General features: G+C 49.4%; 1 protein-coding gene across 4 annotated transcripts in view; it reads left to right on the top strand.

The window, feature by feature from the left end:
- Positions 1 to 15173, top strand: part of ANKS1A (ankyrin repeat and sterile alpha motif domain containing 1A) — a 168167-nt gene that overhangs the window by 106185 nt on the left and 46809 nt on the right. For all 4 annotated transcript variants that reach the window (XM_025271296.3, XM_025271291.3, XM_025271285.3 and 1 more), the window contains one exon: positions 2408 to 2994. In XM_025271296.3, the coding sequence (XP_025127081.1) occupies positions 2408 to 2994 (587 nt within the window). The remainder of the gene's footprint in view (positions 1 to 2407; positions 2995 to 15173) is intronic.

Here is a 15173-nt window from a genome sequence, read left to right as displayed (position 1 = left end):
TGGATTCCCATCTCCTCAAAAAAGTTGTTAAGTAAGGAGGTAGAAGCTGGTGCCAAGGAAGAGAAGCCTGTTACCAGCACCAGCACCCTCTTTCACATTCAGATGCGGTCAGGGGGACACTGCCCCCTGGGCCAGAACCTAGAGGAAGCTGGCCATTAGGGTATGGTCCTGGAGATGGCCAGTTTTCCACTCTGGTTGACTCCCACTTCCCTAGGAAGTCCCATTGGCCCGAATCACCATTAGATGCTTCTGTGTCCCCAACGTCAGCCTCATGGGCAGCTTCATGCACACTGGCAGTTGACTCACATGGTGTTCATACCCCAAAAGTCAGGGCTTCCTGAGGCCTGAATGAAGCCATGCAGAACTCCATGTACGCAGCACTTTTTCCCTGGAGATACGATCCAGGCTGTTCAGGGCTTATTCAGTGCTCTGGACTTGACCTTTGGGGTTTGGGGTGTGAAAGTCCCAAAGCAGTCAAGAATAGAGGAAGGAGAGGCCAGAGTTCATGCTTCTGGGCTCCTGTGGGTGAGTCATCAGATCCGCGAAGTGGAGCTCCTTGGCCACCCCCCCACAGCCTCTGCAGACCTGCCAAAAGCCGAGCCAGCTGTAGAGACCAAACTGTCCTTCGGGTGGGGTGGGGTGCATGGAGCCATATCCCTGCTCAGGCCTCAGGGTGACAGGCTCAACGTTTGGAGAGCTGGTTACCGGGGTCCTTCCTGAAACGCAGACCTAGCACTGTGGGACCCTGGCGTCGGGCTTGGGTGGTGCAGGGTTGTGTGTGTGAAGTGCGGCCCTGCTCACCTGACAGCCTTGGGACTGCGGGCCTGCTGACGGGGGTGGCGTGCTGTGCAGGCAGGCCCAGGAGAGGCCTCCCAGTGGGGCTCTGCCAACCCCGAGGGGAAGTGTGCTGTCGCAGTGTGGTGAAGACGTGCCTTCTCATCACTATCAGAACATAAAAGGGATTTTTAAGGACCACGCAGGCAACCTGCTTATTTTAGATCTTGAAGCCCAGCAAGATGAGATCACTGCCAAGGCCACCCAGCGAGAGAGCAGATAGCAGGACTAGAGCCAGGTGTGCCGACGCCTGGGTCTCCCCCACCTCTCCAGACCAACCACCGGAGGCCTGAGGGCCTTAGATTTCTCATCTGTAAAAATAGTTGAGCTTGACCCTTTGGGTTCCAAGATCCTCTGATCTCATGAACAGTTTGGAGAGCTTTGTGCAGACTAGAGAATCGTTTGGTGCCGGTACCGTACATTTCCACTTACAGAGAAAGTCGGGTTGGACATTAGCCATGGAGTGTGAACTAGTGCTCAGCACAGGGTTGTCATCTGCCCTGCCGATGTGGGTTAAAATCGCTTATAGGTCTGAGTTCGTGCAGGGAGAGCCTGTTCGGTGTCCCGGCACGATACTGATGTTGGACTCTGATTTGGTCGATTATTTATGCTACCTCAGGGCAGAGGTATTTGGTCCCTCGGGGAAGCATGCAGTAGTGGCTGGCCTCACGAGCTGGCAGTGTCGGGTTTCCGGGTGTTGGGGCCGTCTCAGGAGCACGGCACGCGTCTCAGCACTGACAGATCAGACCCTTTTAATTTCAGTGGACCAGCTAAGGTTAAACTTAAACAAATAGGAGCAGCTGGGAAGCTTTGCAAAGAGTGAGATGTGCACATTCTCAAAAAAAAAAAAACCTGTGTTCCCTGAGGAAGGAAGGAAGAGGGGTGGAACTCTGAATCGCTGCCCGCCCCCCCTCCAAACCCGAGGAAGGAAGCGGTTTATTTCTCTGCTGGTTTGTTTTGCACTTTCAGTTAAGGAATTCCAGAAGTCGCAGGTTGTGGATCATGACTTCCATCACCTCCCCCCCACCCCCCCACTGTTGCTGCTTGCCAGAGGAAGGGAGGGCGGGTGGCTCTAAATAACACTTTGGCCTTTATGGAAATGTATCAGATGTTCCAGGAGTGAGTCTCGCTTGCTCCTGCTTGCTTGTTGGCGCGCTCTCTCTCTCTCCCTCCCTCTCACTTTTACTCCACATTCACTCTCCTCACTTGTGTCCTTTCTGTAGGATATAGTTAGCACCTCCTGTCGCCTTATATAGCAAGGTCTGGTCGTTAATGTTAACAGAAATCTAACAACAAGGAAGGCTGCCAGATAGCATTAATCAGGCCAGTGTTTGGAATTTCATAAATGCTCTGACTTTGGGTACAAATTGGACATTAAGAACAATACGAAACTGTGTTTGCTGACTTCTCTCTCCTCTTCTCTCCCTCTGCCTGCTCCCCAGCCATCCAGCTTCTCTTCCTTTTCCCCTGCTTCTGAATTCCTCTGCTCGGCCGTGCGCTCGCTGCATTGGAACTTTGTTGGTTTTTGCCGTGTTTAATTTTGTTATTTCTCTGTCTCTCCGTCCACTCCAAGACCACAGGCAGAGCAGCGGTGGCCGGAGCCAGGACTCTGCGGAGGGGCAGGACGGGCAGGTCCCGGAGCAGTTCTCAGGTCTCCTCCACGGCTCCTCCCCGGTGTGTGAGGCGGGGCAGGACCCTCTCCAGCTGCTCCCTGCCCCTGGCCAGAACCATCGAGAAGGGTCTCCTGCGCAGGGTGCCTGCCCCGAGGAGATGCAGCTGGAGCAGACAGGCAGGCGTGTGTCCGGAGCCTCCCTGCCTCGCGTGCTGGACCAGAGTAGGAGAGCGGGCCACCCGGCAAGCCTGCCCCCCGCCCACAGCCAGACGCACCCCAAAACTTCAATGCGCACGGCCTTTCCACGCCCTGGGGGCGCCGAGGAGGAAGGTGACCCGAGCGGGGCCAGGAGCCGAGCCCCTCCCACCAGCAGACCCAAGGCTGAGCTCAAACTCAGCCGCAGCTTGTCCAAGTCTGACTCTGATCTCCTGACCTGCTCCCCAACGGAGGACGCCACGATGGGGAGCCGGAGTGAGTCCCTCTCCAACTGCAGCATTGGGAAGAAGAGGCTGGAGAAGTCGCCCTCCTTCGCCTCTGAGTGGGATGAGGTAAGGCTGCGTGTTGTCTCGAGGAAGAGAGCCAGGCTGGCTGAGCCCCCCGCGCTCACCCGGGTGCCGATGCCCAGGACCAGCATAGGGGCCTCGGCTGCCGGCTTCCTTCACACTTCCACCAGAGTGTTTCCGACAGCTGGGAGGGGGCAGGTGCCCTGGAGCCAGGACAGGGGTCTTCGTGCCTGCGTGGCAGAGGACAGGTCCACTTACGGTTAATCTGCAGGGCGGAGGCCCAGCAGAGCAGGACTGAGGGAGAAGCAGTTCCTAGAAGTGACATGCTGTTTGGAAATATTTGGATCCCATCGGCCTAACTGAGGGAGCCAGACTCGCCCTGAAGATGCTGCGGAAGAAGTAGAGGACTTCCTGCGAGCCTTCAGGAGGAAGAGGGGAGATGCAGGGCTGGGGGATGGGGCTTTGGGAGAAGCTGCTGAAAGGGAACCAGAGGGGGATTTTCTGTTTCCCGCTGCGTGTGATTCTCCTTTCCCAGGAAGACCACATGCTCTCCCGGCAGAAGCTTCTGCCCATCCCACATTCCTGGGTTGGTGGGGCAGAGGGCTAGGTGGTTCAGGAAACAGAGTGATTAGTGAGGAGAACACATTTGGACTCGGAGGCCCAGGTTCCTTTCAGAGCCATTGTTATAGAATAGAAATATGTGCCCAAGTATTTTGCAGTGACCTGTGACATGTCTTCCTGGGCAGAAGAATGTGTTTCTCAAAGCTTGGTAAACATGCAGGGAATGTTCAAGTACTACCTCGCAGGCTTCTAGCTGAAAGGAAGCTGACTTTGAAGCGGACTGGATCTGTCTCCCCGGAACATTTTCACAAGATGAATTTAGCTCTCAAAGAGGAGGGGACCACTGCAGCTGGCATGTCCATTTGAACATTCTGTAGACTAAATGCCCTACCCAGCCCATCCGGGTTGCAGCTGTAAAAGTTATGTAAACCAAAGCTAATCCCATTCCCAGTATGGGAACAGGGCGGGGCCAATTCCTCCAGCACTCATCTCCAGATAAGATGAGGTTTAGGACTCTGTTTAGTCAGGGACAGGAAGATCCTGTGCCAGAGGAAATCTTCGCTGTTTGGCAAACCAGGATTTGGTGGTGAGCCTGTGGCTGATGCCAGGCCACTTAAGGAAAGGTAGCTAGTGTTCGAGAGCGCCTGTGCCTGAGAGATGGCACACGGGAGAGCACGGGTCTGTAGGGACGTGTGCTCTACCTTTGTTTTCAAAACAGAGTTTTTCTAACTTACAGTCCAGTATAGGATGAGGCAGTTTAAGAGTAAGAGGCAATATTCTCTGAAGTGGCAGGAGAAATCAACAGAGAAAAACATCAGTGGGAGTGGGGTGGGCAGAGATGAGGCATATGAGAGGGCAGAAAGGGGGCTTCAGGAAAGATCACAGAGAAGTGGAGTTGGACATGGAATTCAAGAGCCAGGTGTTCTGGTTAGAACCAGATTGGAGCCATGGGATGGCGAAAGGACATCGAGGCGGAGATAGCAGGTGAGCGAGTGCGAGGGTCTGGGGGAGCTTCGGTCACGTGGCTCCTGTCAAGTGCAGAGAGTGTACAGGGAGAGGAAGAAGTAAGGGCGGAAGGTGAGACTGGGAGCAGAGAGTGCGAGGACTTGGCCGTGAGGTGAGAAGTGAGGGGGTGCTTTGCTATCACGGCAGTGGCTCAGAGCTCTTCACACGGGCTGCTGGACCAGCCTGATGAATCACCCCTTCTTTATGTCTCACCCTGAGTACATCCTCCACCCCAGGCGGTCAGCAGTGCTGCACGATTCTTCACAGACTGTCCGGGCCCTGTTGCAGCACTGCCAGGCAGAGTTATGGGTTCCATCATTTCCTCTTGGAAAAGAAACATAAAATCACCGAGGCACACCAGGCTTAATTGAAGTTGCCTGTTGGGTTTCCTTATATCCTAATGAAAGGAGGTGCATACGCTGATACTGTCTTGGTGGGTAGAGATTGCTGGTGGATACAGGGAACCCAGGGACTCCTGGGCCAGGCTGTGGTGAGGCTAACCACCAGAAAGACTGTTACATTTTAAGTTTGAAAAAACTAAAGGCAATTGAGGTCTTGTTGGAAAGCATTCAGAAGATGAAGCTGTGCTTGCATAATAAACATTAACAGAGTGCTTTATGTTTAACCCTTCAGTATTGTTTTGAGCCGTATTATACTTGGTTTGGGGGGATAGCTCTATCTAAAGAGAAACTTGAGTGTTTCCCACCCTGTTTGGCCCTAAACGCAGGACTTGGCAGACTTCCCTAGAGCAGGGCATTAAGTAATGGCTGCTCGCCACCCACCCTGACCCCTGCCTGAAGGCTACTTTGCCTGTATCCTGTGCTTGACAATTTGATTTTCTTTGTCGTCATTAGCTCTAAGGGGTCGGTAAGGCTGCCCTAAAGGAGCTTGGACCCAGCTCAGCTCTTCACCAGGGCGACCAGGAGGAAGAGGGAGGCTCTGGGGCAGGGCGGCTGCGACCCCAGTGCAGACGGGGTTGCCCGTGGGTTGGCTGGGCTGATCCCGGAAGGCAGCGCAGGGCAGCCCAGGGGCCCCGCTCCGGAGTCAGTAGACCTGGCTCCATCAACTTCACCTCCGTGTGGGAGGCTCCAGGAAGCCTCGGAGTGGTTACCCTCATTTGTGAAACACGCAGTCAAATCTGTGTTTCAGAGGTGTTTTTACCAATTAGATACGTTTCAGCACTCAGTACAGTTCCAGTAGGCATAAAGTGTTGCGCGAACGGTAGATATAAATACTATTATTGTGTCTGCAGCTTTGGAGGGAGAGAACTGGGCCCTGGAGCATCTTCAGAACTTGAGAAAGGCAGAGCTCTGGGGGAAGGTTTGGTGGAGACTAGGAAGTTCAAGTGCTTCAGCCTCCTGCCTGACTCTACCCTACCCAAGACAGAAGAGCCCACCCCGCCTGGGAGAGGAGGGCAGGTGCCCCACATTGTTCTTCGAGAAATTAATGAGCTTTTCTGCCTGATTCCCTGGGAGGGAAGAGGTTAGAGAGCAGTCCGCAGCCTCTCCCCTTTATTGTTCCGATGTAGGCCCGCCTGATTGGCCGGGTGTGGGGTGATGCATGTTGGGCACATGTGCAGTGGACCGTCCCTGTTCTCACACGCAGCCTGTTCCTCACAAGTGTTTCTGTGGGCCCTACTGATCGCCCTGGACCGAGGATTCTGGAAGTTAGCCTGGTTAAGGGCAACCTCTGAGACAGTGGACAGTAGCGATGCTTGTATTCTCCCTGTTTTCTGTTGTGTTTCTGGTAACAAAGAACTAATGAGAGTTGGCTTTGAAGAGTGCTCAGGCTAAGAGGCGCTCTAAATCCCAGCTTCAATAGACACTTTCTGTGTTCTCCAGTCAAATCAGCACCTTCTTTGTCTTAATGATCCCTTGCGGCATCATAGAAGGTAAACTGAGAGCCTGAAGATAAATAAAACTGTAAAATATATAGATAAGGAGTGGGAAAATCACCTTCAGCTCTCTACATAGTTAGTCTCTGTTAATGTTTGATATATATCCCAATTTGAGATCTTAGTACATTTGCTAGTTTATAATTTGCTTTTCTTACCTAATTGCTGCATATTGGGGATGGCTTGCTGTGGCCGTGCCAGTAAGATCTGGATTCAGGTCCTCATTCTGAAAAGCACAGTATCCTGTCTCTGCTTATATCATCGGGTTAGTTAGCTTGTTCTTCTAGCTGTTCTCTGGTTGTTAGACGCGGTGCATGGCACCTTCCATCTGCCCTTCAGTGTGTTCCCCACCCTCCCTACCTGCCTGTGTGCCCCCAGAGGCCCACCCTCATGAACTGCATCACTCGGCCAAGGAAATCTTGGATTGGCTGGGTTGCTCTACTGAAGCCCCCAGCCCTATGAGAGACCCTGGCTCAGTAGCTGTTCTCTGTGCATTTTGGTAACATTCCTCCCCCAGACCCTCTAGGTCTGGGGCTCCACCCTTGTTCATCTCTCTGTCCCCAACACAAACCTGTGCCAATAATCCCTTTATTTAGCTCCTTCAGTTCCCCAGTTCGAATGCGCCTTCTTTTTCCTGCAGGGACCATCAGTGATACGAACGTTGCTAGCACGGTTCCTGTCAAGTCTAAGCAACCGTAGATGGCTGTGTGCCGGAGCAGTCAGCATGGCTCTTGCATGTGAACTGTACATTAGTCTTCATCTGCAGATGATCCAGAAGGTGTGGATATTCAGGGTGCTGGAAAGCAGGAAAAATTCATCATTTAACTGGAAGCCTGTCCCGCTTCCAACTCTAGGGAAGAAACCGGTTCTCCTTCCGCGCGGTTGGCAGTGCCGACAGCATCCTGTGTCATTGCGCTGCACACTGCACCCATGGGCGCGCGCGCACACACACGCACATACACACACGGCAGTAGCAGTTGGTGTCTGGTCAGGTAATAGTTTGAATATATAACAAGTCCTAAGGGATCAGATAGGTCTCATTCACACCTGCCTTTGAATGGGATTGAAGCTCTGGAAAGGAAAAGCCACAGAAGGCCACTTCGCTACTTAGCATAAACATTTGAGTCATTTAGAACTTAGCTAAAGGCTTAAGTGATGAATCTGTGTTTTATAATCAGCTTTCATCAATATTAAACTAGTGAGAGATGGGTGAAGAACAAGGACATGCTTTGCATACATTTTGTGCAAACAGTAATCTCTGGCCAGGGGTTTGGGGAGTGTCCTGGTTTTGACTGAAATGGTAGCTGCAGGGACCTTGAGTCCCTCCACGTGGAGTGAAGGGGCAGCAGCCAGGAAAACAAAAGCACCCTCCCAGGCCAGGTCCCAGACGCTTTTCCAGCAGGCTGTCCAGGCTGTCCGGTTGGAGGCATGATGTCATCGAGAGAAATGCTGATTGGTTCAACTCCACAGAGGCTGTGCTTGCTTTTAACCCTTGAGGGTCAGGTGTGCAAGAAAATACCTTAGATCTTAAACCCAGAGATTTGGGCTTGAGTTTCCACTGACTATGGCTGAACTTCCCATACCACTGTTCTGCAGTGTGTATTGTTCTTTATTATGTAAACAAGTCCTTTCTGCTGAGCACAGCCCTCCCACTCAAAAGAAGAATGTGGCCCTCCTACCTCTTGGGACAGATTGGAGCCTGGAGTGACTATTTACGTTGCTTCTAGGTTTATTCAGGAGTCACAACTTTTATCCTAGAACCTCTACATCCCCTTTTGGTTTTAAGTGGTCTGGTAGGATGGAGAATGTTTTTGTTTTCCTATTTTAAAATAAGCTCATTTATTGAGTAGTAGTATTAGCGTTAGTCGCTCAGTCTGACTCTTTGTGATCCCATGGACTGTGGCCCGCCAGGCTCCTTTTTCCGTGGGGATTCTCCAGGCAAGAATACTGGAGTGGATTGCCATTCCCTCATCCAGAGGATCTTTCCGACCCAGGGATCGAACCTGGGTCTCCTGCATTGCGGGCAGATTCTTTACCATCTGAGCTACAGGGTATAGAGTCCTATGTGAACAGTTTTGGCCTTTTTATCTGACAAATCCACATGATTTTCTTAGTCTAGATTAAATATATATGTAAATATGGGCATCTCCATGGCCTGGTGCATTGTAAATAAGCCAGAGCTGGTCCTGGCTCTGCAGTAGGCCAGTGATGAGAAGATCAGTGTGGCCACCCCTGCCTGCATCTCCGGATTTCCTCATTGCTATTTTTCCTGTCTTTTTACTTATTCTGCCCCTTTATTTTCTTTTATTTATTTACATACTTACTTTGGCTTCCCTGGGTCTTCGTTGCTGTGAGAGGGCGTTCTTAAGTTACGGTGAGCAGAGGCTGCTCCCTACCTGCAGTGCATGGGCTTCTTACTCTTGTGGCTCCTCTTTCTCATTGCCAAGCACGGACTCTGGTGTGAGGGCTCAGGAGTTGTGGCTCAAGGGCTTAGTTACCCCGCAACACGTGGGATCTTAGTTTCCCAGCGAGGGATCAAACCCGTGTCTCCTGCGTTGGCAGGTAGATTCTTAGCCACTGGACCACCGGGGAAGTTCCGCTTCTTTATTTCTCTCTCTCTCTCTTTTTTTTTTTTTCACCCCTTTGCTCTTTCTCTCATTTTCATCTATGCTCTTTCCTGTCTTTTTACTTTCTTCCTCTTTTTTTTTTCCTCTTCATTCTTATTTTTACTGGTAGAATCAAGGAGAGGCTTTGCTAATAGCCTTTCATTCTCAGCCTTCTCCGCCAGTGGTTTTCTATTTTTTGTTAAATATTTTTATATTCTACAGAACATCTTATGACTTGTGGTATAGGCTTTTTATTTATATAGACGCTGGGAAAACAGTGTGGACTGCACGTGGACCTCCTTTGAAATCTGTGACCCTCAGCAATGACACAGAGCTCTTTTCTGGATGCCAGTGTTGTGCTCTCGCCCTCAGAGATGTGATCCTGTCTCTGCTCTGTGTTTTCATGGAACACTGCCCGACCCGCCTGGGGCTCCTTTACTTTCCTTTGTCCTGCTTTCTTCCCCAGGATGCCCCCAGGGAAGTAGCCAGTGGGGAACAGGAGTGCTTGTGGCCTGAAGATCCTGGGCAGGGCCACGACTCTACCCCAGCATTCTGCTCTGTCCTGCTCAGGAGCTCGAATGAGCCAGTCTTCGCGCCATGGGGCCCCCCTGTCCATAACTCAGAGCGGCCTGTTTCTCTCTCTGGACAGGTGGAAAACTGCCGGAGCTCACTAGGAGCCTACAAATGACAATTTGTCTGACAGTCTGTTCTTGCCTGCCCTGATTTAAACAACCAGGAAGCCATTGTAAACTCAGTGGAAGTGGTGTGGTTTGTATAAATGTTCCAGTTCCTTTCCGCTTTGGAGCTATTTTCAGCAGACCCTCCAGAGAAAACCAGGGTGGTGCCTTGTATCTGCTGTGTATTTGGGCATGCCGTCCTGGGGTCTGCTGCTGGGCGAATAGCTCTGTGCTGGCTTGTAGGACTGGAGCAGACCAGCCATTCTGACAGGTGTGAGGTTACAGCGCATTATGGTTTTGATTTGCATTTCCAAGTTGCTTAATGATGTTGAGCATCTTTTCATGTACCTGTTGGCCACTTGTTTATCTTTATTTATTTTTGCCCTTGCTGGGTCTTTGTTGCTGCACACGGGCTTTTTCTAGCTGCAGTGAGCAGGGGCTACTCTCTCGTTGCAGTGTGTGGTTTCTCAGGGCAGTAGCTTCTCTTGTCGTGCAGCCCAGCCTCTAGGCATGCAGGCTGTGGTAGTTGCGGCACTTAGTTCAGTGGTTGTGGCGCTCGGGCTTAGTTGCCCCATGGCATGTGGAATCTTGGACCAGGGATGGAACTGGTTGTTCCCTGCATTGCGAGGTGGATTCTAAACCACTGGACCACCAGGGAAGCCCTGATTGTCTAATTTAGAAAAATGTTTATTTAGGTCCTTTGCCCATTTTAAAATTATTATATATATATATATATATATTTTTTTTTTTTTTACTACTGAGTTGAATTCCTTGTATGTTTCGGATATTAACTCCTTGTTTGGATACGTGGTTCACCAGTGTTTTCCCCCATTCCGTTGGTCGCCTTTTCGTTTGTCACTGATTCCCTCTGCTTGTGCAGATGCTTTTTAGTTTGATGCAGTCCTACTTGTTTATTTTTGCTTCTGTTGCCTTTTGCTTTTAGTGTCAAATCCAAAAAATGGCTGCCAAGACCAAGCATCCTGGTGATTTTTAGAGCAACTATTTGATCTTGTCCACTATTTGATTCAGTTTTCCAAATGAGGAAACTAAAGTTTGCAAGCTGAAATGACTTGCCTAAGATGTTGGTGCTGTTAAATGAGGGAGACCAGTTGGAGCTTCTAAGTCTTAATGAGATTGTAGTTATTAATAGCATATAGGTGAGTTGAATTTTCATTTTGGTATTAATTAGCAGTTTTTCAGTTCTTATTTAACCCCAGTTTATTGCAGCCCTATTTTACTTTTCTCCCCAACTCCAGAAAAAGAATTTTTTTTTTTTGTTCTAGGTATATAGGAGAGTAATTTGAAAGAGGGAATCCTGGGAAAATGCATGAGTTTTTCTTTTCACTATTAAAGTTCAAAGCGTCTCCTCCCTCTACTGATGTCGCAAACAGAAGACTGTTAGGTGTTTTCTTTTGTGACTCACAGACTGATAAGATGATTTTTAAGCAAATTTTTAAATCAAGAGATCAGAGGAATCTGAACAAAGTCACTTCCACGTGTCCTGAGGTGGTGATCAAGCTTTTGCTTGGAAACCTGAAGTGGCCCCCCTCTACCATCCGCTGTTACCTGTGTGAGATTGCAAATGCTCCTTCGTTTCTGGTTAGGGTCTGTGACTTCCACCCCATCAGTCCTGGACCCTGCACACTGTCCTGCCTAGCAGTTCTGCAGACATTTGACACCTCGATTCTGTCCTCCCACCCTCAGACCTTCTCATTTCCTTACCAGGAAATCCAGCTCCTCCCTCAGCTCGGGTGGTGGTTCTCTCACTGCTTCTGTCCCAGCTCTTCTCTGGCTGCGTTCAGGTCTTCAGGTCCTCTCAGAGTCATAGGACGTCACCACAGATTGCATTATATATTCTGATGGAGTTTTACTTGTCACACACCACCCGGTAACACCTCATCAAGGAGTTTGATGAACCTCCTACTCTCCTGAAAAATCACAGGAACCCATTGTCAGTGAACCCAAATCCAGGGCCGTGTATGAGAGCCCCTTTTTCCGCCTTAGGAGGCCATACATATTGCTGCTCTGTGAAGTGACTGACGGCTCCGGGTTGCCTTATGAAGCTTCTGCCTGCGCTCCCCGCCTGAGGCAGGGTTCAGCCTCTCTCCTGTTGTGCTTTTTGACAAAATCAGTGTAGGTCTTTCCTCTGGCACGGAGGTGTGACTGTACCTGCTCTCCTCCTGACAGGCCAAGGGGCTGCCTGGCCCCTGAGTCCTTCTCAGGCAGTGTGTAGCATCTGTAGGAGTCTCACTGTGGCCTTATTTAGAGGTAGAGATGATTTTGTAGCAGTGTTTTTTTTTTTTTTTTAAGCAATAGGATGGATGAGATTTGGGGAAGCCTGTGTGGTATAAATGACCCCATGCCTGGCTCTGTAAAGGATGTCTCAAGCCCTCATGTGCCGTTGACTCCGAGTGCTTCCTCTCCTCCCCACCCTGTGTCAGTCACCAGGGTTTTCTCTCAGAATCTCCCCCTTCCTCTCCATCCCCACCTGCCTTCCTGGTGTCGGCTCGACAGCCGCCACCTCGGTGTTCTGCTTTGCCCTGGGCTTCTCCTCTAGTTCATGTTACTTGTCACTGTCTTGACATAGTCCTAAATATTTTGTATCATCTCCCCTGACTGAGAACCTCCCTGGTGCCCTATTGCTATAGCACAAAGTTGAAATTTCTCGGCCTGGATTCATGGTTCTGCAGAAGATAACCCAATTCCAGCTTCTGCACATGGCTTTCTGTATCATCTTGCACTCCATTTTTCTGGTTCCCGTCAATTCCTTTATCCACTGTTTTCCTCAACACTTTGGTTTATACCTTTGTCCCTGTTGGAATGCCTTTCTCCGTTTCTTCCTGTTGAAATGCCAAAAGCTTGCTCATTCATTCACAGTTATTGAGAACCTGCTGTGTGCTCATTGTTCTAGGCGCTGGGCATAGTAGAGAAGTGAAATAGTAAACAAAATAGATACACCCAGCTTTTGAGAGATTACAGTCAAAAGGAAGAGATTATATTAAACAAGTACAAACAAAAAATCGTCACAAACAAAGATAAGTGCTCTTGAAGAAAGTACTGTGAGAGGTGGAAGGTGGGGAGTGGGGCTCAGTTTAGATCAGTGAGGAAAGGAGCCCAGTCAAGGAGAGGAGGGCAAGCCTCTGTCGGTTCCAGAACCTGCCCCCTCGCAGCCTGGGAGTGCAGAGGCCTCTCACTGGACACTCTCTCCTCAGGCACTAATTTGGCTCCCTGGTCATTGCTGATCTTGTCTTTTTTGTGCATGGCCTGTTTCCCTAACCAGATGAGAGACATTTCAAGGATAGTAATCACAGTTCATTTTACAAAAGGGACACTTCGAAATGTGTCAGTGGTTAAGGACCTTGGAAGGAGGTCAGAGGTCCTGAGTCTAAGGACTCAAGGTTTGGATGGCTGAGGACCTTGCCGGGCTTGAGTGGAAAGAGCTTTCTTTTTGTTCCTGAGGGAGATAGAATAATTAAGTCGTTCTCCAGCTCACCCTTCAATCTTGAATTTTATTTTCTTACTCATTCTCTAGTAATAAGCAATAGCTCTTTTATATCACAACAAAGGATTCTAGAGAATATGCAGAATAATTTGCTTCATAGATGGGAGCATAGAAATTTATGGATTTCAGAAGAGGTTTATTGCCAGTGTTTTATGGATTTCTCACTTAATTTGATAGATTAGCTCCCCTCCCTCCATTTTCTTTTAAAGCCAAAAATGCTTTATGAAAACATTCTAATTTGGAGAGGGAGCATTAAATTTTACATTTAAATGCCAATATCAGTTTTAAGCTAACTCCATTTACTGCTTGCCCTCCCCCCATACATAAAAGAGTTACCAGTTATAAAGGATTTGAAAATAAAAGTCCCCCCTTGCAGATGTCACAGTAGGCGGTGTAGAGCCCACTCCAGCATTCTTGCCTGGAGAATCCCACGGACAGAGGAGCCTGGCAGGTTATCGTCCATAGGGTTACAGAGTCGGACATGATTGAATCAAATGAGCACATCATATATTGAAGTAAAGACTAGAAATAGCTTTGGCCAGTTCTTGGCCCCTAATCTTTTCAATTAGATGGAGAGGAGAAAAGAACCAAACCAGATATGGTATGTTTCAGGTCCATTTCAGTTAAAATATCAGCTCCTGCCCAGGTAGCTCCATCCATCCCTGTAGGTGTCCAGAAGGACTTGCAGTGGAGTGAACGCAGAACCAAAGAAATCCTCAGCTGCATCCATGTGTTTAAAGGCTTCACAGGTACTTACTTGATAGAGTGGAAGCGTTAGCATCTCTGACATCTGTGGTGCAGGTAGAATTGATTTGTCAGAAAAGGGAATTTTCCAAAGCCCATTTTAAAAAAATCAACAATATTGCCACTGATCCAGAATGAAGGTCCTTGATGAGTTTCCCCTGTTGAGTTAACACAGAGGTCTGGCCACGCTGCAGCTCAGATAATGCTATTTCTCTAGTCTGAACTTCTTCTGAAGGTTCAATTAGGTTTGGCCTGTTTTCACCCTGGGCAGCCACTTGAGAACTGCCAGCTTCTAAGGCCAGAGCCCAGTGATGGGTGCATCTGTTTCACTGCTGGCAGGGACTGCAGTGCCGCATCTCCTGGACCCTTGAGGAGGGCACCAGAGTGATCTCAGTGAAGAGCTCGTCTGTTGGTCCTCACGTAGAGATGCAGGCATGCCTCAGAAGGGTTTCAGCTGCCCAGATGGACCCGAGCAGGCTGGATGATGCAGCCTCTTCAGGCCCCGTTCCTGGACAAGAGCTCCATCCTGTGTCACTGAGAACTTTGTGTGACATCATCACTGGTGGTCACACCCAAGTCATTCCACAGAGCAGCATTTGCTGGGTTTCAGCCTAGCTTGTGGAAAATGAGGTGCATCTGCCCCGTAACGTTTCCAACAACGGGAAGAGGGAATTTCATTTGAGAGTCCCTGAATATCTTCTGTAGTTGTACCACTCAAGAGCTGCTTTGGGGAGCATTTGTGTACCTCTACCAAGTTTGCCACTGTGCCCTTTCCTTGATTTAGTTTAGACAAATGCTTCCTATTGGTATTAAAATGCATTTCCAAGCCTTCGTATGCTTAGCATTATTCAGGCCTGTATCATTGCATTGTTTGCTCAATTCTATGTAATGTGGTCATTATGTCTATATTTTCTCAGTTTTGAGCTACAAAAGGAAATACAGCATCATAAATCCAAAGCCACCTTGGTTAGAGGCAGTCAGCTCTCCAAGGGTGAGGGTTCCGTGTCCAAAGAAACGAAGCTGGAGCCAAGAATATGATTGACACCTGGGAAATCTGCAGGATTAAATAGGCTGAGCACAGCCTTGCCCCGAAATCCCAGCGTAACGAGATGAAACGAAGATACAGACACTTAAAGGTGGTATACTAGAACAGATCAAGGAAGCAGCTCAGTTCGCACGGTGATTGTACGCCCGTGGGGCTCTTTGTCCTGTGAGTCCGTGGCAGACATTGGCTC

The sequence above is a fragment of the Bubalus bubalis genome, chromosome 2 (genome assembly GCF_019923935.1).
Source record: "Bubalus bubalis isolate 160015118507 breed Murrah chromosome 2, NDDB_SH_1, whole genome shotgun sequence".
NCBI lineage: Eukaryota > Metazoa > Chordata > Mammalia > Artiodactyla > Bovidae > Bubalus > Bubalus bubalis.
The sequence above is the reverse complement of the archived record's forward strand: the minus strand, read 5'-3'. Positions and strand labels throughout refer to the sequence as shown.